At 37.3% G+C, this 25,854-nt stretch overlaps 1 protein-coding gene across 23 annotated transcripts in view; it reads right to left on the reverse strand.

The window, feature by feature from the left end:
* AFDN (afadin, adherens junction formation factor) overlaps window positions 1-25,854 on the reverse strand; it is a 123,586-nt gene that overhangs the window by 85,416 nt on the left and 12,316 nt on the right. For 17 of the 23 annotated variants that reach the window (XR_004356307.1, XM_032684009.1, XM_032684000.1 and 14 more), the window contains exons 2-3: window positions 2,596-2,791; window positions 800-915 (exon numbers count right to left, since the gene is read on the reverse strand). Coding sequence is in view for 22 of the 23 variants with exons in the window: in XM_032684009.1 (XP_032539900.1) it covers window positions 800-915; window positions 2,596-2,791 (312 nt within the window). In the remaining variant the exon portion in view is untranslated. The remainder of the gene's footprint in view (window positions 1-799; window positions 916-2,595; window positions 2,792-25,854) is intronic. The other 6 variants (XM_032684016.1, XM_032684002.1, XM_032684008.1 and 3 more) reach the window with 1 other exon arrangement.

Raw genomic sequence — 25,854 nt, forward strand, 5'->3', positions numbered from 1 at the left:
CATCATTAACTCCCCCCCGTGACACAAACGTATCCTGTAGCCAAAAACGTAGTACAAGCTCATGTACCCAAAGCACTTTTAAAATTAACAAGCTCTAATTCCAAGAGCAACAGATTTAGTGCTCAGCCCAAGATGAAAAACTTGCCTTAAGACAGCCCACACTGAACAGCATGTTTTCCATAGCTATAAGCATTCAAGCTACCTAAAATATATATAATTACATGACTTCAGAAGCCAAAGTCTGATCTAATTTATCGTTTAAATTACTAATATCAAAGGAAACTTTTGTATGGCTGATGTTGGCAGGTCCTTCATTTTCCATTTGGAAGAGAAAAAAATCCAACAAACAAAAAACCTCCCTACAAACAACAACAACAACAAAATCCTCCACAAAAGGAAACAGTCTCCCATCAGTTTTTTCAAGAAACAGATTGTTACCTAGGGAGGTAACGATTTTTAATTTAACTCCCTCTGGCCTCCCCCTTTAAAGTCTTCACAAGAGGCAGGATAGGCATCATATCCTATTTGAGAAAATTTTAAAGTTTAAGTGTCTAAGTTCTCTGGGCATTACATGCTCCAATACATGGATCACAGCACCACAAGCCATCTGAAAGATCACAAAAATGCTGTGTTGCAAAGATACATTTTAAGTATTTAAAAATATTTACTCCTCATACTAAAGGTTGTCAGCAGCAGTTGTTTTCAGGAATTAAAAAGTAGAAATTATGTTTTGCTATATAAGCAAGTCCCACACATTTCAAAACTGCTGTTACTACCAGCATGCTCCGTAAAGACTCACCTTTGGAGGAAGTGTATCGTTTTCGTTCTTGAGGACAAACCTTCCCTCTCGATCGTCTTTGTTCCAGTTTAATTGTACAACAAGAGGTTTCTCATCTACATCTAATCTTCTTTCTTCTTCAAAAAAAACCAAAAAGCAGTAGCAGTTATTTGGTATCTCAAGAGCAAAGATATTTAGAAATAAGTTAAGCTCTTAAAAACCCAAAAGCTTTACTTCACAGTACACATCAGTGGATGTTATTTTGTTAAGTACAGGGACAGAAAGAAAGCCTGGGAAGGTAGAAATACATGTCCCCTTTCTAGCAACCAGCCTAAGTGTATTCTGTCTATTTGCATAAGCTAACAGTCCCCATAAAGTAGTCTTGCATAACTCCTTTGTCAGCACTAAGTCTGGGAAAAGGATTATCACTCAGGAAGAGAAGTTAGATCTAGAGTTACAATGTTTCAAACTTTAGAACTTCATGAGACTTCCAAATAATAATTTTCCTTATTTTAAATTTACTTAAATTAGACTGCAATCTGATTGGGGCCTGAGAAATAATATTCTAAAAGGACTGCACAAAAATAAATGAGATTAGAAAATTAAAAACAAACAAAAAACCTCCCCCCCCAAAAAAAAAACCAAACAACAACATTATGCACATATACAAAACAAAATTTCGCTTAGTGTATTACATCTATTTTAAGTATATGGAAAAAATCTGAAAGAGTGGTTAAAAACTTAACCAAGTTTTGCCATTTGATCTCCCTTTGAGAAGTAGGAGACAGTACTTAGGCATAGCAAAACAATGATGCCTTTGCAGTTACTTTTATTTAGTAAGAAACACTCCTACTGATTGAGGCACCTCTCATGCCTCAATCATGTTTTAAACATCAGGAACTTGCTCTGCTAAGCAAACCATTTCATTTTGACTACAGGCACAGTGCTAACAGATTTTTAAAGAAACCTAAAGCAGAAAAAAACCACATACTAATCATTGTTTAAACCAGCGATGACACAGGAACTTTTCCCTAATCCCATATAATTCACACCAAGTCATTATTCATAGATCATTAAAATTTAAATGTATCCCAATAAATTTCCATTCTGGATCTTAAATTATTTCCAGTCTTTCAAATGGAGAATTTAAGGTAATTCAATCATTTGTGTAAGCTTCTGAAGTACAAAAAGGAAAAAGCACAAGTAAAAGCTATTTTCTCCTATTTCTGTCTCCACCACACACACTATCACCTTCCAGCCCGAAGGAGACAAATGGTAGCAGTACCAAAAGCTATTTTGATATCCAAGTTCTTCACAGGTAACATTAAAGGATCTGTTTAAGAAACACAGCGGCTTCAAACTAAGTTTTAACTTCTACTAAGTTGAACTTCCCTCAATTTAGCAGTAAAAGAATATGCATTATAAGGCTACCTATCAAAGGCCCACAACTTCAAAGAACAGAGGACATACTCTTAACTGCTCCAATTTAACATTCCTAGTCCCTTAATATAAATTCAGTCTTTACATACTAGTCCTAAAAATAGCAACTCTCTCACAAATGTCAACAAATAAACAGGATGTCATGCACAGCATTTAATAGGTCATAATCAAAATTTACATAAACTGCAGGCCTGATATGCATAATTATGTTTTTAAATACCACCCCTTCAAAAAACAATTAGTAGCAACGTACTTAAGGACAAAACACTCAAGTCTTATGTGGTTCATTAGCTGGGGGCAAACCTAAAGATATTTTGGCTAGGGGCAGACAGGACGGTGGTGAGGATGCAGGAAGGACTCCATGAATAAATACTAACCGCCGCTGACATGCACTTCATAAAGCGAATATTTCGGAGATGACAACATTCGCATGTCTGGTCGAAACTTCTCTGCAAGAGTTTCTATCACATCTTGAGTTGTGGCAGTACTAGAGACACGGATACATTTTGTTGCAAAATTTCCAGCTGCTTTGTCTTGAAAGTAGAATCTCATTACTCCATGAAACTCCAGATCCTGCAAAGAAATAAAAATACAAAATCTGAGTGCTGGTTAGCAATTATAAGGTTCAGAGTTCTTTTATTATTTACTAGTTCCGAAAATATTATGAAAATATAAGACATTCAAATATCACACTGGTTTTCAAAATTTTCATGACAGTAAAACTAACAACTAGGACACTATAAACTTGAAAACAAAAGAATATCATGCAAAAACAAATTAAGTACTCTTTTTTACTGGAAATACTGAGAACTCAAATTTTTAGGTATTCAAATCTCAGCTATTGTCAGGAGAATCAATAAAAACTTTTTTTCTTAAACCTAGAAATACATCTTGAAGACTGTTTTGTTTCTGATAGCAGGCAGGCCTCTGTATCCCAAGTCTATAGGAGTGTTATGCTCAAGGAACATCAGTGTGTCTCAAAGAGAACAGCTTAATGTCACAAGAGTCAAAGAATCATCTTTTCTCTCCTCTCTCTATCCCTTCATGCATTCCTCTCTCATCTGTTTGTTTTCTCATTCTCCTCTCTCATCTGTTTGTCCCAGAAACAACCTCTTCAAGAAGTTAAATAATTTGATTTGTTTGTATTTTATGTTTTCAGAAAGGTTAGTCTTTGGTACAGCTCCCTAAACACTCTGGGAGGGAAGACAAGCTCCAGGACTGATACACAGTAAAGAAAGGGGTTGCAGCTGTCAACCAGGTGGCTACATTACCACTGCAATGACAATCTGTCAAGTATTTTCCTCAGCCATCAGAGCCCTCTGCTTCACTCTGCAGCCTACCAAACTGCAGGAGGATACTGTCTGCTCCATTACTGATCCGAACACCATCTCCAAATTCAAATTTCAGTTCCCCAGTGGACTCCACCTGGCCAACTCTTGCCCCTTGCATAAATCCCAGCACTCATGGGGCCCTGCACTCAAGGGGAATCAAGGATATTCAACTCTCTAGTTGACTTTGCCAAGTTTACTCTACAATTTAATAATAATTGTTTCTGTCTTCCCCTTTAAATAGATAAATTTCAAAAGCTTTGAAATGTAATGACTCCATTAGCGGGACACCCTCAGGTAGTTGGAAGTAAAGCCTTTCAAAGGCTTTGAAATGGACAAATCCTCAGGTGTCCAGCACAGTGACAGATTTCATGCTAAGCACAGTCCTTTCCAGCACTACATTTGATCCCAACACACATCACAACATTTCTTTGAACAGCAAAGAACCCAAAATATTTATTGGAGCTACTCTCTCATTCAGAAAACCTTCATGAGAAGAAAAGAATATTTAAAAAAAAAAAATTAAAAAGTCAAAGAGTTACAACCTATACTAAGACAAAGACCTGTTTCTCCTAGATACATGCAGAAGTAAGCACTGTTCTTCCCAGGATACTCCCAAGTCTACACCAATACAGTAGAGTCCAGTGCAAATGCACCACAGACCTAGACAATGGCTGATTGTGTTTCATTCTGTTATCCTCAAAATTTACAGAATTAATCTTTTGGAGCCTGCACTGGTGTGTTCCCACAGAACTATCTATTGTACTCCCAAACGACTGTTCCTTCCTGCAAGGAGTTACAGTTGCCACACTTCTCACTTCAGCTAATTCCCACCCCCACATACACTCTGAACTTAACCGCAATTATACAAAGGTGGGTCTCAGTTCAACCCTAAACATTTTTGTAATAGCTACTACTCACCTCTGAAAAGCATCCTATCCACTTCATTTCTTGCCTTTAATTACCTATATCTAATTGTTAACTAATCATCCATACAGGGAATTACCCCTCTCAAGCACAAGGCTATTATATGACTTCTGGAAATCTTACCTACCATAACAAATTCGAGCTTCCTTACATGCATTCTTGCTAACTCCTCCAGTGAGTTCCAAAAGGTCTGAGGCACAACTTCCTTTCAAAGTTCTGTCACCTTTCCACAACCTATTAAAATTACCACATGTCCATGAATTCTACACGTGTGTCCGTGAATTCCGCAAGTTAATGTAGTTTCTGCTTACACAGAAAACATCCCAAGTAAACATCCTTTTCAATATTGGTCTCACACTGCACTTACATCCAGCCACCTGAAGGTGTCCAGCTAACGGAATCATTACATACCACTTAGTAAAATTACTTCATCTTCGCTTCCTATAGTTATTGATGAACACCGTCTGGTTCTAGCAACTTTTTTCATGTTATCCATTTGTTCTCTAAGCTCTCAACAAATGCTGAAAGCATTTGAAAGCATTGCTCAAATTCTTTTGTTCTATCTTATGCTTTTATATTTTACTTGTCAGACTTTATATCCTGACAATTTTCCTTACATGGGGTATTACTTACTTCAGCTTTCTAGTACCTATCTTTGCCTGATGTTCAGCCACAGTAACTTCCTTTCACACTTCCCTTGATAGCTGACATGCTTTTGGTCTGTACCTCCAGCACAGCGTCTTAATTCTCAGCTGTCAGTAAGTACTTCGCTACTACTTGCCCCTTTAGCTTTGACAAGCTTTCCCAGGGCAGGTATCCTGCATTTCCCACTGGGTTGGAAAATTGTGTAGTTCCTGCAAGAAAAATGAATCTAAGCATGTCATGATCTCTAGTACAGAGAGCATTCTCGCAGGGAACGTTCTGAGCCACATCCCACACACTTTTTCGGACTGAGTTAGAGGGTTGCCTCTTCTGTTAAAGCTCCTTAACCATGACGCTTCACACAACAGCCAAGGTATTTTTATAACAAACTTAAGGTTTTGATCCACATGTTTGATTACTGCGAAAGACAACACCACATTTGGTTTCTACAGAAGTATCATGAAGCACAATCATATCCCATTTTATAACATTTATTTCCCTTTACACAAGGTTTTCTCCACCATCACCTCAAGGTAGTGCTGAAGGATAAGATTCCATTTGATTTTTCCAATTTATTTTTTTAAGGAGAGGAGATTATTTTGCTGAGAACACATTTCACTGCCCATGAGGTATGCTTTTAATCCTACAGTTTTTTTAACAACACAGCAGAGATTGAAGAGCAAGGGAACATAGATTCTTTTAAAGCAGATGTAGAAAGCAATTCAAGAAGCTTCCTAAACTACCATAGGAGTTTTAATTATTATTATTCTTCAATGTTTTACTGTTACAACTTATTTCTACTTCTGGACACTAACAAGGCAGAGGAGATAAAACTGCATTTTAAATTCTCAAGATACAATGTTTGTATAAAGGAAGTTTTGTTTTCCTTTTCTAAAAGAAGTAATGTGTTCTGAAGAATCAGCACTTGAGTTTTGTTCCATTGTGTTGACAATCTAGGTATGAAAACAACTGAACGCATTGACCACTGTCCCTTTCTCCACACCCTCTTCTATGGCAGCTTCTCAAGCTGTTTCCCCACAGCCCATGTCCTTCTTTTCTTCCCCCCCCCCCCCACTTTTCCCAAAGGTTCCTATTAAAAAAAAAAAAAAAAAAAAAAAAAAAAGACTGCACAACTGCATCAGAATGTTCTACCACTTCCCCATATAAAACTCTCTTTAGTTTCACGTTTCATTTCCATTATGTTCCAAACTGTACCTTTGGGCACTGCTAGAATATCACAGTATTTAAATAAAAGTGTTTAGTGACAAGGAAGTAACTGGTTTCACATTTCAGAAAAATCAGGCAAGTAGGAGACTACAAAAACAAGAAAACCCCACACCTTTTAGTCTTCATTATTATTATTAGACATCTCATGTGTGTGTGTGTGTTTGTATAGCTGCAGTTCAAGCCACATTTAACTTTCTGACCATGTAGTTAGCAGATGAATACCAACCACCAGAAACCAATACCACCACTCACACCCAGACAACAAGGTAGGCACTACAGCACTCTCTACTCTAATTCTGAATTAAAGTGTTTATTTTTCAGAGGTATATTTGATCCTCAAACTCATTTACTTCTGAATGTCTTTGTCAAGAGTGCTACTAGGTAGGTTCACTGTAGTTGATAACATGAACTTGTGTCAAGAGAAGAGGCAAAATAATAAAAATCACTTGTCCTAAACCAAATAGATACAGAAGTATCTATTATTGCCTAACACATTCTTGTAAGCAAAGAAATATCCTCAAAACATTTACAAATCTCTTAAAACCATCTTTCTCTAAAGATAAGAACTGCCATTTATAAGTTATCAAAAAGAAATTAAAATGTTTTCTGGATTTCAAGAGTGACTAATTACTGAAGTGTATGAACACTCAAATTGCTCTCAGGAGTTTAAATGCATCATAAGCTATTTTAGCTCTCTCACCTGACCACACATTAGGTATTTTAGGTGTGCAAGTTCATAGCTCCTTATGTGAGGATATAGATCAATCTTCAGCTACACGAGTACAGTTAATTTTCACATATTTGAATTCTGATCATCTAGACTGCAAAATATATTTTAAAGAGCACCTAACAAAAGTCAGCTTTTTAGGCCTTTAAAATCCTAAAGGCCATTTTCCTTAAATACAAAGCCTAATTATTCATTTTAATCACTGTCAAAAGAAAACAACTTACAGTAGTTTCCAAAAGTATATCCTACCAAAAAGAAGGTTTCAACTTATATAATAATTGCCAGTTAAGCATTGTTTCTTGGGTTTACAAACAAAAGTAAGTTGCACCCCCTTTTTATTAGGCACAAAGAAAAAGAGTTTACAAAAGCAGTTCAAATACCTAGTTACCAGTTTTTGCATAAAGTCAGCGACGGGCATTAACTGCTTCAAAACCAATTGGTTCAAACCAATTGTTTGATCTTTAAATCCAGCTCCTCTTACTCTCAAGTACTTTAGAGCAGTAATCAGTAATAATCAAGGTTGCTCATGTGAAGCTATGTTATAGAGAAGTGCAAATAAGTAAGAGATGCAGAGAAGAGCGATTCAAGCTCCCCTCTCCAATTATGAAGACTGGTTACATACACATACAAAAACTGTTCATAATTACGGAAGACAAAAGTGTTTAATACTTTGGTTACTTAAAAATCCCAACAAAACACAATCTTTTCCAAACCTCTCTTTCTGCCAATCATCCCACTCTTAACACACAAGAATATCATAGTCTAGAAAGAATATGAAAAACAAGTAGAAGGAGATACAAAGACTGTGCTGTAAAGGAAGTTTGGAAAAAGCCTGCGATGTGACACAATGGGATTTGTAGCAGGGAAACCTGGACTTCCTGAAAAATCAGAGAAGCTTCTGCAAACAAAGCAGTAATATCCAGGAGCCACAATCCATAGCCCTGCTCACACAGGAGAAAGGAAACACCTCCTTTAAAATGTCAGAGGAGATAATGAGAGAGTATTATCACAATATGTAAGGCACAGCAACGAATGAGATGAAGATTACTATTCCCACAAGCCAAGAAAAGACTACTCATAGGCTTTTAAATTGCTATCCCACCTGTATCAATCACAAAGCACTATATACTTCAATACTTAAGCATATTACACAGTATCCATTCTGTAAACTATTCAATCTCTGGAGCAGTAAAGAATACACAAGTTTCTTTTCAGAAATCCTCAAGTGTACCCCCTCCAAGAGGCTATCTCTGATCTCTCATAGCTGCATTGATAACACTGCTTGCCTTGCAAGCGCATTCCGCATGACTGCATCTAGAAAATACCAAATCCCAGCATTAAGAACCTCACGTCTTTCTTCCTGCCACATTCAAATTCTGCAGGCAAAAATCTAAAGACAACTAACTTCTAACTAAGCTGCAATTACTATTCAGGTACACGTACTTGTTACTCAGGAGTTTTGTTAATAGAATATAAATAACAATAAAACCAATCCACAGTGCAAATATTAGAATTAAAGCCCATACCAGTTGCTTTCAAATGAACTCAGGTCACAAAATTGATATAACAGGTCAGCACAGCAACAGTTTAATCACTGCAGGATATTCTGAAACATTCATATAATGCCTTTGTATCTGACCTGTTGTCAGTCAACACAGTAAAATGGAATTGCTTCCTTTGCCACTCCAAAAGCCACATGTATGCAACAAATCTGTGGAATTATAATGAATACAAGGATATTAAAAAAAAATCCTATAAGATTTTAAAACCAACTTAAATCACCAAGGGAGTAAACACTGAAATTACATGATGGTCAGGTTTCTAGCATTCATTTCCAGAAAAGAATCCTCAACTTGAAACTAAAGGATAGGCAATCCTATTAAAAAGGAATTCCAAATAGTTTTCAAAAAATCCTGGTAACTGTTTATATTTTATAACCTGTTTTCCAATGTCGCAAAGAAAAGCAGCATTCTTGCTAAGCTACACTTCTTCAGATACCTTCAAAAAGTACAGGTTCATGATTAAAGATAGACTACCTTAAATGGTTCTAAAAGAAGAGAGGAAAAACAATACAGATGAAAAAACAGCTCCTATAAAAAAAAAAAAAATTTCATCAGCTTTATTTCCCCTTTCAAACCTTTGACACCTGGATCAACAAAGACTTTCCACTACAGAATGACTCATTCTGCCACAACAATTTACAGACACTAATCTTCACAGAAGCAGAACCAACAGCTGAGCTTTCTGTCAGAGAAAATTACCAATAACCCACAACACAAAGATTGTAACTGAGTGAAACTCCCTCTTTATTTTCCTAAGGAAAACTACATCTTAGGAACCAGCCTCACTGCAACACAAAACAAAACCTCGAGATCAAAAACCAAAAGGTACTACAAACATTTTCACAATATAAATGTAATGAAGCAAAGTCAATGCAAACCCCGCTGCAGGATATGGCAAATACTATACAAAATCTTAAACCTAAGGCCAAAATTCAAGTCTATAACTAACACGTACTCTAAAAAACGATTAACTTTCATAAATACAGCTTGAATGCCCATGTGAATGTCAAATTATCACATATAAATATTTTACTGTATACTTTATATGCATTGTCCCTTCTGCCCATCACCTATCTGCTCTCAACAGCAAGACTGAAATATAATAATTCTTGGGATGAAACATATGTAATCTTGAATCTGTAATCCTGAATATTTCCTGCTGACTTATACCTCACAGATCAAAAAATGAAATTTCACAAGAGACCCATCTGCATCAGGTAGATGAAGCAAAGCATTTCCTTCCAACTTTAAAATAAAACAAAGTTGTTTTCAGAATAGTCTTTTACCAAAGCCACCTGGCTCTATGGTACAGCCATTGAACACACCGAAATTTTCATAAGCTTCTACAAAAGACATTTTTATAAAAGCAACATGAAGTGTCTTCCCACCAGATTTATGACTTCAGAAGCAGCTACCATTAAAAATTAAAAGAAAAAAAAAAAACCAAACACCAAGGGCATTCCTCAAAAGCATTACAGCCATTCATTTCTAACTCGAATTTTCAAACCTACAGTGAGTGATCAGCAAAATCTGCACAGCACTTGCAACACACAGCTGCTGCCTGCCACCTGCAGGGTGTGCTTTGTTAAGCTGCAGTGGACAGCATCATTTACACAACCAACCAGAGACCACATAGATTTGTTCTTTGTGCAAAGCAAAACCTACTGCAGTTAACTGAAAAAAATCAAACCAAAAATGTTTTAAACAATAAGCACTACCTACACTTCTGTAACTTTGTAATCATTCATTAGACTGATTAAATTCAAAATACAACAAATAAAGCTACAGGAGGTTAAATCATACCCCAAGGTTAAAGCACACCACCCTTTATAAACTCCAGCGATGTTGGTATCATTAGTGACCCTAATACTGAGGATCTGGCAGCAGATACTGACAACAAATACTCCAAAAGAAAATATACCCCAAAAAAGTTTGTTAATAAAGTTGTTATTACTGGGAAAATTGTTTGAAGGAGGTGACATGACAAAAACACAAGGGAAAAGTAATTGACACACATTTGGTATATCAAAATACCATGAAAGTCTCCAACAACAAAACAGAGGTACAGGCAGAGTTCAATCATATTTGAAACTAAGTAAGGAGCCAGCTGAAACCAAAACAAAGCCTCCTTTGAATTAGTCATAACATATTTAAAAGCAAGAGGAAGAACAACAAATAGTAGTGGGCCTCAATAAAGTATTGCTTACCTTTCTACTATTAATCTACAACCTGTCACTGTTGCGGAACTAAGAGCCAAATGCTTCTGAGCAACTCCAAAAGAGGAGAACAATTAGAAGTACAGATGATCCCCTAGAGCAATTTTCGAATACGTATTAAAAAAATCACTGAAATAAATTAAAGTTCTCCATACTATTTACTGTGCTAAAGACTGTTCCTTCTGAACAGTTCCATTTGGAGGAAAAGAAACAGGTTACTACATCCACCTCAAACCAAAATACAACAGGAAAATTGAAGGGGGAGAATGAAAGTTCAGAGACTGAAAGTCTGACTTTTCATTGGCATGTTACTCGCCAACCTGCAGAGCTGCAATCCCTGTATTTAAAGCATCTTCAGGCATCCAGCAGGCCACAAAATGCTCTTACGCATTTTAACATTAAAAGTGTAGACACACAGTCCCTTTAAAGCAACAGAAACTAGTGCTGCAGAAAGCACTTCCTCATACTGACATACTCATTCCCATCTCCTCTCTTATGCCAGGCACCAGCATCCTGCAGCTGTACAGCAATATGAATCAGGTTAACTCAGAAGATATTTCCCCTCCCTTCATTCAGTGTGGAGGAAACTGTCAATTGGAGGAAACTGTCCTTCCGCTAGCACCTTGTATTAACCTGAAGGAACCATGAAACAACAATCTGTCAAACTAGACCCTTTATTCCCACTTCTGCACTAGCATCAGCACATACCTGACTCCAGCACTGTAAGCCAGCAGGCACTTTTTTTTTCTTGTCTTAGGCTGTGTTAGTTTGGCATGTTGTGAAGTCTTTGCACAGGTCAGACAAGAGCCAGACCAAAGAAGGCAGCAGAAATGTAGCAGCCTAGCAGAGACCGACAGTCCTGATGAGCCAAGTGGTAATTGTAGCTTGTTACAGGAATGGCAAATCTCTCAAATATTTTAAAGACTTATTCCAAAACATATGGCACTTAAAAAAACTAATTTTTTTACAGTCACAAAATGAAAGTTTAGAATACTGTAATCTTAAGGGCATTTCTATAACAGAAATCCTGCAGGAGTTGGATTCTGGAGTTACATGGTAATTTCTCTACAACTTAAAAAGATTGCATTTTTTACCCTATAATAAAACTCTGATAGAGGAACTTTTTAGAAATAATCTTAAATCCATAAAAAATGATGATACCACTAGTTTTCAGACTAATATGTGAAACTACTAAAAGTTGAAAGAGGTATCTTCTTGAGTGAAAACTAACAACTGTAAATCTACTTACAGCAGAAAGCTGCATTACCAAAAAAATCATTTTCACCAGCAAACAAACTCGTGAAGCCTATTTTCTTGTGGCTGTCTTCCCAAAGCTGATCGCAGTTTTATTATAGGTGGCATAAATAAAATTATTCCTAACATTTTCCCTCCCACATGAATTCTCCAGTGTCCAGAAGTACATACACTACACTGTACAAACTAAATCCAATGCCTTATCTCTGACCACAACTTCACATTCCCAACATGGGCTGAAGGTTCACTCGAAGAATCAAGAGATCAATTAAAACCCAAATTTGACAAGCTGGTACCCAGTAATAGGCTGACACCAGTGACTACACAGAGCAGCTCAGAAACAAGCTCCACTTCAACCACCTGACATTCACTTGAAAAAGTATTCATCTTCATTTGCTTTCAGTATTTTGCTATTTCAGTATCAAGCTTCAGTCTGGATACAACAGGGTGTCAAAAGAAACCAGAAAAAACAGGGTCATTTTTACATAATGCAACAAGGGGTCAGGTCATATATTTATGCTGACACAGCCACAAGAGACTGAGCCAACTTCTACTCTGCAATTATAAACTTGATTGTGCTTAATTTCTCACTCCTGTGGGATGAGCTGGACTCTGCACCATACAGGGTTAAGACACCCAGCTACACGGACTGAACTAGAAAAACTCGAGTGCTATCTGATACTCTGCATGCAGGAGCTTTGGCAACCAGGCTAATTAGTCAGGAGTTTACAGTAGGAATGCTAACAAGCCTAACAGGAAACAAGCACCTGATTCTCCTGGAGTAGACAAGCTGCAGCCCGGAACCTGCATGAAAAAAACCTGAAGACTTTACAAAAAAGAAATACCTCAAAGCTAAACAACAACAACAACGAGGGAAAAAAAAGAAAAATCAAAAACCAGCACAAGACCAAAATGTACTTAGACCTCAAATTAACACAAAACCTACTCTTGACTACACCCAGTTCCCAAATGGTCTGCTCTATCCTCTGAGGCAGGGTGGACCCACTTTAAAAACATTTTGAAAGGAGCAAAGTATTTACTCTTTTCTGGGAGACCTTAGGGTAGCTATGGATATGAAGAATTATACAACCAAACAAAATGTAAGAGGATGCTGTGGCAGAAATGGGCAGGCTGACAAGGGATTACTGTGCATGTAAATTCAGGAAGAAAGGGGTCCCAAACCAACAACCCCTCTCAATTTGTGTTCTCTTATTTACAGCACTTGGCAAGAGCTCACTGCAAAATTGACACTGCTAAAAGTTTTACAGCAGGTCAAGATCTTGCCAAAAAGCACTGTGATAACACAGGAATTGACTGGGCTGTTGCCAGTTTCATTAACCTTACCTATTTTACTACATCAAAAGACACTAATGTGCAACATTTAAATTCATTCAGTTGCACAATTATTGTTGAACTGTCCTGGAATTCAGTCTATTATTATTAAATTAATACATTATTGATCAAATCCATACATTCTGATCCAAATCCAACTTTTCACTGGATTTCAAAAAGTATTTTTCCAAGTAAGTTAGGTTAGTCTAGCAGGTTTGAAGTAATAATATAATTTCAAAATGTATCCCTAAATGCAATTTTGTTGTAACAAATTCTATGGAAGTAGGGCGAAGGACTTCTTTTTGAACTATTATTCTCCTCCCTACCTGAAATACATACCTTCCCCTTTTCCTTTTTAAGCACAAAACAACCACACTTCAGTCTATGGAATAATCAACATCTACAATAATAGTTCTGAAACAAAAACCAAACTGAAGATCTGCACTGTGGAATGAAATTTAACGAGAAGACCTCTGTCATAGTCAAAGACACACAACCACAGTGCTTATATGTGGCTTCATCTAGAGTGAACACACATGCAAGCTAAGACATCCATCTAGTTACTTCTACCACACATTCAGAAAAACAGGACATTTGCTCACTACAGATATAACCAAACAGGTAGCCAAATTTACACATGAAACCGCCACACCGTTTTAGACATTAGAAGCATTAACTGTAACCTTTTCGAACATTTAAAAGAAATATAGGATCCACATTACAACTTCCAAACAGGAGAGCATCTCAAAGAGTTGTGTTCTTTATTTGTTTTTAAGTCACTCAAAAACTCCTTCAGGAATTCTCATTTTTAATGATCTGTTTATTTTTACATTTAAAGGAATCGAGTTGTTTCTTAAAAGCTATGAAGCAGCTTATTAATGCCATTAGTTATGTTAATGTTGGTTCACAGGACTACCAAGGCCAGAATAACTTGGAAAAAATCTTTATATTAGTTCTAATAGTTTGGTAAAATTTATCTGTTGATAGCCTTCTCTTTGCAAATCCTACTTAATCCTGTTGTATAATCTTTGGCAGCAATTTCATCAAGCGCTGTGCTTAGTGAATGACATTCAGCTTCAGTTAGTTGCATTTAAAAACAACTGCTGACAAGTTAAAAAGGGTCTTTCTCTGCAGTAACACCATATACAGTATCTTCACGCTGATACTGGTTTTGCACTCCCCGTTTTGTGACGTTTTCTTTTGACTATTCTCATACCACAAATTCCTCCATTCTAACACACATAAGCTCAAACCAGTCCTAAGCATATAAACATATTTCTTCCTAAATTACCTGCACAACCAAAACATTGCTTTGCTGCTGCTTTTACTACCTTGCTACTCTGTTTACTTTCAGATTTGAAAGAGAGGATACCACGTAGCTATTAACATAACAATACACTTCAATGCTCCGAACTTGAGCTGGCACCCTTCTCATGGAGAGGCATTTTACCTTCCAATTACCCACCAGTTTCCTTTTCTCCGATGGGGTTCCACACTTGCTCCCAGCTACAATAGTGCCTATTTTGCCAGACTGGAAGCAAGTTCGTTGGCTAAAAGGTCCTGCTCTCTAAACAGGTTCATCTAACAAGAAAATCTCTACTTTCTTCTTTTTGTATCCTCCACGTTAATAATTATTATTAGAATAGAACACAGAATGCACTATTCACAGACCTAGAAATAAATTCCCCAAAAAGTCCCTAATTGTTGATTACTGGAAGATAACCTCAGGAGAAAAGTTACTCCATGTGTCCTTGTGGCAGCACGGGAGAGTATGAGATTAAGCTAATCCAATGGCTACTAACAGCTACATTTGAAAAGGCCTTCCTTTTCCCTATCTACCCCCACTCCAGCTGTGTGTCACTTCAATTGCTTCAACACAAGCCAACTCTAATGAGCTAGTTCAGAGAGAAAAGCCCAAGAAGAATTAATCCCAGTCCCCCAGCTTTCCTAAGAACTTCACCATGGAGTCACATAAAACCCAATGCCAGCATAAAGGAGGGATTAAAAAAAAAAAACAAACCCAAACCTGGTGAATTGAAGAAGGGATGAAGGGAGCACTCTCTTGCTGCTGGAAAGCCATTTTACCAGCTTAAGCTATAAATATGAAATCTCACCCTCATGCTTTTCCCTTGTGTAGTTATTGGCACCCAAAATAAAAGCAATAACAACAGTTTACAGAAGCAAAGAACACCTATGCAGATCCAGAATCCAAACTAACCCGCGGTATGTTAGAGGTTGGCTTACACAGCTTCTAGTAGGAATAAGCTGGTTATCTATGGGAATGCAGGAATTTCATCACCCTGTCTAAACATCTATTTCATTTGCCTAGGGATGAGCAAACAAAACATTATGAAAGTAATACAGTATTTGAAAGTATAAAAGGCCTAAGAAAGGCTATTAAAATAAAACCAGACTGCAATTCAATTATTGAAATAATTTCACTGAGGAGAACTTAAGTCATATTTTTGCTTTGGTACTGGAGGACATAGCAAACAAGTAGCACTCCCAACAAATAAACACTGCTTTCTATTGTTTCAACTAAAAGTAACAAAATAAATAACTAAAGTTATCAAATACCAAGGTGATGTTATTTTCTGTTGTAAATAATGTTTTTCCCCAAAAGGTCAGGAGCCGTTGAGCCCAGAGCACATTAGAGCTACAATCACCAGCTGCTAATACTAGCCTCCGAAATATTTTTGACATTCTGGGCACAAAAAGACAAGGGTTCAGCTAAAGCAGGAATGACACAAATGGTGGAGGAATTACTTAGTGGTGCAAAGAGACCCACAAAACACTACATCAAATGTTTTCTCAGATGCTGTCCACACACAAATACTGACAGTTTTACAGCCCTGAGTCTCTGAAGTCCTGCAGAGACCACAGCAGCACCACTTCAAGAAAACAAGTCAGGGGAGGAAAGTAAGCAAACTTATTAAAAGAAAACAAGATTTGAAGAAGCAGTCACAATTAAGAAAGTCAGACCAGAGAAAGGGTGGGTTACACATGTTTAAAAAAGCTCAATTACATCTGCACAAGGTAACAATTTCATTGTGCCACCAAAGAGCCATTAAAACAAAGAAGCACTCGAAAGCTTAACTATGTGAATAAAAAGCCACACTCTCTCTGTAACTGCAGTATTTCAGTCATGGCCAGCATATTTTCCCTTTCCGTCCTACTACTTCAGAGCTCCTTATTCCACTTTCAGGACAACAATGCAAATGCAGCAACTGTGAGTAATCGCCAACACTATTCCCGATAGGGGAAACAGCAGTTGACCAGTTGATTACATAGGAAGCTCCTCATTTCCTTTGCAGTTCTCTTCATAATAGCACAAATAATCTAGAGAAAGGCATCACGTGGTACAGGCATAAAGATCAATTCTAGCAACTTTTTGTCACAAGGAATCCAGTCAGACATCACCATTAATTTTTCAAACAACAGAGCAGGGAAATATACGCCCCAGATAAAAAAAAAGTCTGAGTTACTATTTTATAATTGCTGATCATAACCTCCCAAATATTTTGGGATTGAGCCTCTAATTAGATTAAGTGTTCTGTGCAAGACTACTCACGTTTTATGAAAAATTATTACCTCCAAACAGTAGCAAGGCAGCTCTTTTCCGACTCGTAAACACTGATATATCATTACTTCTTTAAAATTATATAAGGCATTTTGAATTATCATTTGGTTGCAATACAAGGTAATATAAGGATCTGGCCTTTAGACATGATGAGGGATTAAAAGACAAGTACAGGATTGATTCAGTCAATTAAGTGCTCAAAATTTCAAGTAGCCAGAGTCACTTGCTCAATTATCTCATATAAGCATCAGAACAAATGTACTCCAACAGATCAGCAACCAAACTAATACTTCCCCATCATTTTGTAGTACCTTGCTCTTTGTTTCACAAAGGGTTGCCACCAGCTGCTTTAGGAAGAGTGAGGAAGTTTCAGAGGGCAGGTCAGCCAGATCACCAGTTGCAAGACTGGGTGTGTGGGGCTGGGAGGAGATAGGAACAACATAAAGACAACTGAAAAGCTGAAAGCTTAAATCATCACACAGGCATCCTTCACATTACTACTTTCTTCCTCACCCATCCTATCCATCCCTGGTCTGGAATAATGCTCTTAAAAATAAACAGTGCATTTCTGGTTTTATACACTGCTTAGCCTAGGCAGCAACTCCATTCCTAGAACTGAGAGCAGATGGTTACAGATCTTACAGAATACAACTCAACAGCTCTTTCAAGAGTTCCTTCACTCAACATTAAGGCTTCATATTATCATAATATAGGCAGTGTCTTCCCACCACTCACTGCTGTGGCTGTCTTAGCTGAAAAGCTTCCATTTATGAAAGGAGACTTCTGGAAGGTTGTTTTTCTTGAGGAACTCCAGATTCTGATCTCTGAACTTCTGGGACAAACCAGTCCCAACCTAACGACTTTCCAGAGCGCACAATAAACATTTTTAACCATGTGTTTTTCAAAGGAAATCCAAGAACAAGCATCTGGACCTGGGGATTATCAGCTAAAGTGGTAGTTTAGCTACTTAAGAATGGGTAGCAAGTTTGCAGCAAAACAGACTCGAACATAACATGCAAGAAAGGCCATTTAAAGCTTCTTTAAATTTAATATCAACATAAAAAAATTAATGTCGAGTTTCTGAGATTTTTCTTACTTGGTTTATTTCAGTTTAAAATTCCTGCTATGTTAATACTGGCCTAAGAACATTTGAGGAATTAACAGATTATGTTACCCAAGTTTCAAAATAGTAATTTAAATTTTAACTGTAAAAATGCCCCACTGAAGTAACAAATAGTCATATTAAACATCCTTAGCCAGATGAGATTATAGTCTACTTTCAAACTAGTATTTCAGCATTTCTTCCATCATAAATGGCACACTATCAACAGAGCCATATTTCCATGCTATTGATATGATCTCCATTGCTAACCAACTACACCAGATGTTTTGAAGTTCTGATACCATGGGAAAAATAGACCTTTCTGTGGTTGAAATTAACGTATATAAACCTTTTTGTTTCTACACAAATGCAAGATATGTTTAGTAGCCTCCACTTGCCCCAAGCAATGCGCGTTTTGTAATACCTTTTTTTTAGGCATCCCACAGAGACCCATATCACAATAGCAGAATTCAAAACATTCACAAAGAATGTGAGGCTCAGTATGAATAATTTAACTAGTCAACACACTGTACTGCACAAATACAGTATTATAGAGCTAACAATAATCAGGAGTAAAAGCAAATATTCTTCCCGATAAACACGTATCAACAAAAACAATCCAGCACAACTCATTCACTGCAAGTGACTGATACAGGCATGTGATCTGGACAAGGAGGAAGCACAAAATGGGAGCAAAACTGTGTGCAATTTACACAACTTACAATCACTTCTTGTCCTGCAGCATTAGGACCTCATCCTTTCTCCCCTGGGCAATCTCACATAAGCAAACTATGTTTTGTCAATGTATGCCTAAATCAAAGGACACAAAGCAATCCTGAAACATTAAGGTACTTTCAGTCATAAAGGTTGGGTAAGACACAAGGGTAGAAGAATGCTGTGCTCAACTTCAAGAAGAATCTCAGCATTTCAATATTGAAAGCACTCAAGTACATACCTAAATGTTTTACCAGAGGAAGTTCTACTAAGTGAGGTTTGGTGGGGTTTTTTTTGCTTTGGTTTTTGTTTGGGGTTTTGAGCAGCTTTTTAATTCAATGGAATTCAACAAGGGCAAATGCAAAGCCCTGACCCTGAAAGGAAAAATATCTTGCAACAAAACAAGCTCAAGAATGGCTGGCTGGGGAGAAGTTCTGCTAAAGAGGACCTGCGGATCTTGGTGGACAGCAAGCTAAAGATGATTCAGATGCAAGCCCTGGAAGCAAAGAACATCAACATCATCCTTGGTTGCATTAACAGGAGGAATATAGGCTTTAGATCACGTAAAACAATTACACTGCTCTACCCATCAGTCTGGCTTTGGGCTGCCAATACAGGAAGGACAGAGATAAGATGAAGTTTGGCAGAGGGCTACAAGATGATCAGGAGACTGGAGAACTGTCTTTGGAGGTGAGAGAGAAGGAACTGGGTTTGTTGCCTCTGGAGAAGAGACAGCTTTGGGGAGATCTATAAAGTAGTTCACAGTATCTGCAAAAGGCCATCAAGAAGATGCTGCATTGATCTTCACAACAGGGCACAGTGGGAGGACAAAAGACATTGGACATAAGTTGAAACAAAAGCAGCCTTTAAACTGAATATACAGAAAACTTTTTTCACCATTAGGACAGTCAAGCAGTAAGGAAGGTGTCCAGAGAGGTTGTGTAGTAACTGGTGCTTAGGGGTTTTCAAGACTTTATGGATAAAGCCTCAGGACTGACCTTGCTTTGAACAGAAGGTTGGACTAGAAACCTCCTGAAGTCTCTTCCAAACCAAAGTATTTATTTAAATATCTATGGAGGACAGGCTAATTGATTTTCCAAGAGTGCTCTCCTATAGAAAACACCAATTATTACACCAGCCAGATATCCTCAGCTTAGACAAGTTAATCTCCAAGCACACATAATAGAGATTGAGACCAACAGAAGAGCTCCAATACCAAGATGTCCTGACGTGTCTCGAGAAGGGCTATGACAAAAGAAGGGATGAAAAAGACTAAATAAAATAGTTTAAGTAGCAGCATAACATTTCTCTTTAGATACAAGTCCAACTGGTAGAGATTACAGACAGTAAAGCCTATATTAGTGGTTCTACTACACATAAGAGACATTAATAAATGCAATGCAATCCATCCCAGATGGAAATGAACTAGAATGGGTACACACACCATGGATCCACCCATAGGATAATTCAGGGCGAAAAGAACCTCATGAGTTTCCAATCCAACCTCCTGGTAAAGAAAGGTCATCTCTGAGGTCAGACCAGGCTGTTTTGCAGCTTTATCCAGCCTGGTCTTAAAAACCTCCACGGACAGAAACTGCACAACCTCCCTGTGCAACCTGTTCCACTACTTGACTATTCACTGGCATCTGAAAAGCTTTATTTTGCAGAACACATTTGTAGTTACTGACAGTAAAATGACTTCACTTTTAATACAGATACTGTGAACTGCAAGCCTGAAAACATTTTTTCAAATATTATCAGGTAAACCACTGTATAGTGGCTCTAAAATAAGCTTACTTTATATACCAGAGCAAAATACTAAGACTAGCCTCTCATTTTTCCTTTAAGAATACAGAGTGATATTTTATAACATAGGTTATTTTATAATAAGTTATCAGGAATTTTCAGGATAATTCTTTTAACATAGAAGTTCATTCTTCAAGAAAGATTATACAACAAAAAAAGCAATGAAAGATCAGAAAATGCAAAAGAAACACAGAAATTTAAGAAAAATACCCAGAAGAAGTGGCTTCCAAAAAAAAAAAAAAAAATTCAATATTCTCCACCCTCCCTATATCCTCTAACTGCTGAAATTTCCATAGGCTGTATATGCTACTTTTGAACACAGTTCAGTTCTAAAGTTCCAAACGAGCATCTAAGTGGAACAGGGGGAATGATTCACTACCATCAATACCAATTTGTTGCTATCCTCTAGTTGCTACAGGGTATGTGGGACACAGGAGGGCAGGAGTGGGTGGAAATATTATTAATAATAATAATCACATGCTAACCACAGCAACACAACTTGATTTTGAGAACACCACAAAGTAACAGAACATGCGAAGAAAACAAACTCAGAAAGCGGGAATGAAAGTGGGGTAGACCAAAACAAGAGAGAGATCAAGAGAGTAATTACCAGAGGGCTGGAGCACCTCTCCTATGACAGGCTGAGAGAGTTGGGGTTGTTCAGCTGGAGAAGTGAAGGCTTTGGGGAGAACTCATAGCAGTCTTCCAATACCCAAAGGAGGCTAAAGAAAGAGTACCTAAAGAGAGCTGGAGAGGGACTTTTTACAAGGGCATGTAGTGACAGGGCAAGGGGGAATGGTTTTAAACTGAGAGCAGGTTTAGATGAGATATTAGGAAGAAATTCTTTACTGTGAGGGTGGTGAGGCACTGCAATAGACTGCCCAGAGACACTGTGGATGCCCCATCCCTGAAGGAGTCCAAGGCCAGGTTGGATGGCACTCTGAGCAACCTGGTCTAGTGGGAGGTGTCCTTGTCCAAGGCAGGGGGGTTGGAACTAGGTGATCTTTAAGGTCCCTTCCAATTCAAACCATTCTTCAACTCAATTAATGAAGAAACGCTGGCCTAGTTACATTAGCAGCCAAGTTTCAAGTTTCTTAGTTGTCCACGTCGTAAAAGTAAACATACGGGGCAGGAGCTGGCAAAGAGACCCCAACAGTATCTGAGCTTAAGATAGTAAAAGAAGCTTCTGTTTAGTGTTTGTTCATGAACAAACAAAAAAAAACCCACAAGAGGAAATCAAAAGCCCCAAATCTGCTAAACCAGTTACAGGATCGGCCTTCCTCCTGCACTTAAATAAATAAACAGAAAATAAATTAACAGTCTTATTCTAAAGAAAAAAAAAATGAGCTTGTGACTCATCAGTTTCTAAATTCTAGGCAGCCGGTTCAACATAAATCTTTTCTAAACCTCAATTCGCAGTTAAAAGATCTTATCTTCTGAACTTTATTTAGCTAGGACATCAATATGTAGCTAATAAGTTGTATGTACCAACAGAAAAATGTCAGAGACTTATTTTGCACGTGTCACTGTGTAGTTATAGCTGTATGACAATGGAGATACTGTTTATATGGTACAGGTCCAGGATCTCCATCATGTGAATTTGTTGCCACACTGGTTCTGGAAAACAACTACACTGAAAATGAAGATTTTTTTTTTCCTAATCATCGTCAATAATATCATGGATCAAAAATTCTGAAGTAAGTATCCACCCTCGCTGAGAATACCTGACTAACAATAATTCATTGCAAAACCTACATGGTCTTATGTCTGTCAGTAATGAGTTGCTTCCAAACTGTAATCTGGATATCCAGAGCAGTCAAGATGATTTGTCCTCCACAGACAGCAGGGTCAATCATATCACTGACAGTACTTTTAAGATGCGAATGCTTTGTCACCTTTTAGGAGGAACTTAATATTTAGTAGTTGTCAGGTAATCACTAACTATCTGAAAGATATGGATGTCCAAAAAAATCACACGGATGAGTCTCTCCCTTTCACAACTGTAAAAACATGGTCCTTGTCATCAGAAGTCTAGGAATTCTTAATATAGAATGCTTTGATAGTTGCCCATGTGCCATTTGTATCAGTTTCTTTTCAGATTATTTAATGCAATAATTGAATAATCTTTTCCTTAATACTAAGTGAGCTACCTGAGCACTGAAGAACTAGGAGAATGAGCTCTTGTGGTTTTTTACATCACACAGAGAAGAACAGTTGTTTTCACTTTTGATTTGTACCTTTCAAAGGCATATCCAAGAGACCACACACGTTTCAGTCCCCAAATGCTACAGTCCAGAAAATTTTTTTTATTTAAAATTACATACAACAGAAATTAGGAATAATTAAATTGATCAATTAGTCTGACTTACTGTAGAAGACAGGAATCACATTTTTAGTCATTTGTCTTGAAATCAAACTGCCACACAGTTAAAAAAAATAAAATTTGTGCCTTTGCAACTGACATACGTGACACCACTATACATATGTCTTGACCAACCAAAACCACTTTTCCCTCTCAAGAAGTTTATTACTAATGGTATCACCTCCACAAGGTCCTCAGCCTAAAACTTCAAGTTATATGTCTCAAATTGCTAAAAGTAAAGAAACAAACAAAAAGAAACAGAACATCTTTTTCCCCAAAGCCAAATTTTTTCAGAGGTTCTACTGAACAACAAAGAGGTATAATTTTCTCTATAAGGATATAGGTGCTCATTCTGTATGCTGTTCTGTTTGAACAGACCCATACTAATAAAGAAAGATGGACTTATTTGCAACATCAGAGTCAGAAATGGTAATTCCAGTATCCATTCATTTTTAAGCTGTGATCAAGAACTACTGACCTTATACATGCAACTCCTCCCTGTGCCACAGGCTACCCACTCTTCATCATCAGTCAGATTTACACAGCTATGAAAAGCAATGAAAATTTTCATGCTTTTTTCAAGAAAAAAGTCATCTCCAGGAGCAGATTTTGACAATAATCGAGCCTAGATCAGATGTATTTTTATTAAAGCACGGTCATTTTTTTTTCTGGTTAACTAAAATTTGTTCACTACTTAATATTCAAACTCTCTGGAATATATTTCAGCTTTATGAAAAGAATGCTCAAAATGCTTTTTATTCTGAAAATATAAGCCTTTCAATATATCAAAGTAGACTTCATTCTGCAATTTGCAGCATTGAATTTTTCTATAATCTGCCTCAGATATACAGACAATATACACCTCTTTTTTCATGTAGAATAACAAAGTCACAAGTACTTCCCCCGTCAGGAAAGTAGCTTTGCTCTAAGGAACCCATTCATGAACATGCTCATTTTACCTTCAAATGGTAAGATTTGGTTACCAAAGAGCTATGCTTTTAAAAGTGCTACCAGCTCTATTTTAAGGATATCTTTTAGAAGACAACAAATGACTGGGTTTAATATGTAGCACTGTTTAACAAAACTGGTCTCTATATCTGTGTTAGGAGTTGCCAAAAGAATGTGTTTGCCAGAGTACTCTGCAGGATTTCTTATTTTCAACAAGTTCTGCACTTCTGCCCAGTAGTTACTTTTGCAGCCAGTGACATGGTTTGTATGTTTAGCTAACTCCATTTAAAAAATTCCAACCTTAGATTTATCATCCCTACTTTGCAAAAAACTACCACAAAAATGAATTGGTTGCTTACTTTCAGGCAGGTTCTTCCTCTGAAATACAATTCTATCAAACACCCTTAATTTTATCCTTATCAAGGGGCCGTCATTTCAGTGGCACACAGACCAAGGACAAGTTACAATACAAACATTAATGCAGATGATTAACAGGACTATTTTGAGTTTAAACAGGCTCAGATTACAAAAGCATTTAGTAACTTGGTTTGGCTTACTCAGATATTAAAACATAGCTAGTGAAAGCGTAAGTGATACTACCATGCAAGATTTCAAGTATACTCTGACTCAAGGTGAAACAATTCAGGCTTTAACTGCTGATATTACCCAAAGAATCTTTGCAGCACATCAGGATTAGCGTAGCTGAAAAGTGACACCAAAGACAGGTCTATCATTAGTGCGGGAGTGTGTCACAGGAACACGAGAAGATGACCCAAAACGAAAATTCTGTCAGGAAGCAAAGACAGTGGTACGCAGAAGTGGAAAGGAATTTAAAAATCTAAGGAGTCTCTAGCTTCTTTGCCTCTTAATTAACAACCAGTAGTATCTCCCAGTGTAGTATGTACGCTGACTAATGTTTTGTTTCTCTACTACTGAGGACAGCAAACTTTTCAAGGCTTATTCCTACAAATATATTTTATTTGTATAGAAATAGAAAGAAATGAAACAAAGAACAAACCCCAAACAAACAAAAACACATGCACATTTCATATACACGTAGTTAACACCATATTATGTGTGCTGTGTGTTTTTCATTACTATCCACAATAAGAAGCAAGCTTTCCTTAGGATTAGGTACTTAGAGTAACTCATTAAGAAAATTATTTTTTTTTAATTATTATTGCAAAGCACTTTGGGATTTTGAATTTCTTTGTATTCAGTATTCACTTCAAAAATGTAAATAAAACATATATACTTGTCTTAATTGACAGCTTACAAGCTTCCTAGCAGTCTGAATACCAGAAAGTGATAAAAGGAAATCATTGGGGAAAAAGTTGAGGCTATTCAGCTTGGAGAAGAGAAGGTTGCATGGAGACCTCATAGCAACCTTCCAGTATCTGAAGAGGACCTACAGAGAAGCCAGAGAAGGACTCTTCATCAGGAACTGTAGTGACAGGACAAGAAGCAATGGGTACAAATTGAAAGAGGGGTAATTTAGGTCAAATATTAGAAAGAAATTTTTTACTGTGATGGTGTTGAGACATTGGCACAGGTTGCCCAGGGAGGTTGTGGATGCCCCAATCCTGGCAGTGTTCAAGGCCAGGTTGGATAAGGCCCTGAGCAACCTGGTCTAGCAGGTGGTGTCCCTCCCATGGAGAGGGGGGCTGGAACTACGTGATCTTACAGGTCCCTTCCAATCCCTTAATATTCTGTGATTCTAAATTTGGAACTTAAGTTACCTATTTACTGAAATGAGGCAGTCTGATGTACCTTTGATAAATAAGTATTTCCGAAACAAAAAAATAAAACCAAAGATGAAAATGATTCAAGCTTTCTATGAAGATACAAAAGCTACTTCCCATCATATGCAGCTACCAAAGATGGAAAAAGGACATTCTTTGCTATCCCA

This window comes from Chiroxiphia lanceolata, chromosome 3, assembly GCF_009829145.1.
Source record: "Chiroxiphia lanceolata isolate bChiLan1 chromosome 3, bChiLan1.pri, whole genome shotgun sequence".
In the NCBI taxonomy this organism is placed as follows: domain Eukaryota; kingdom Metazoa; phylum Chordata; class Aves; order Passeriformes; family Pipridae; genus Chiroxiphia; species Chiroxiphia lanceolata.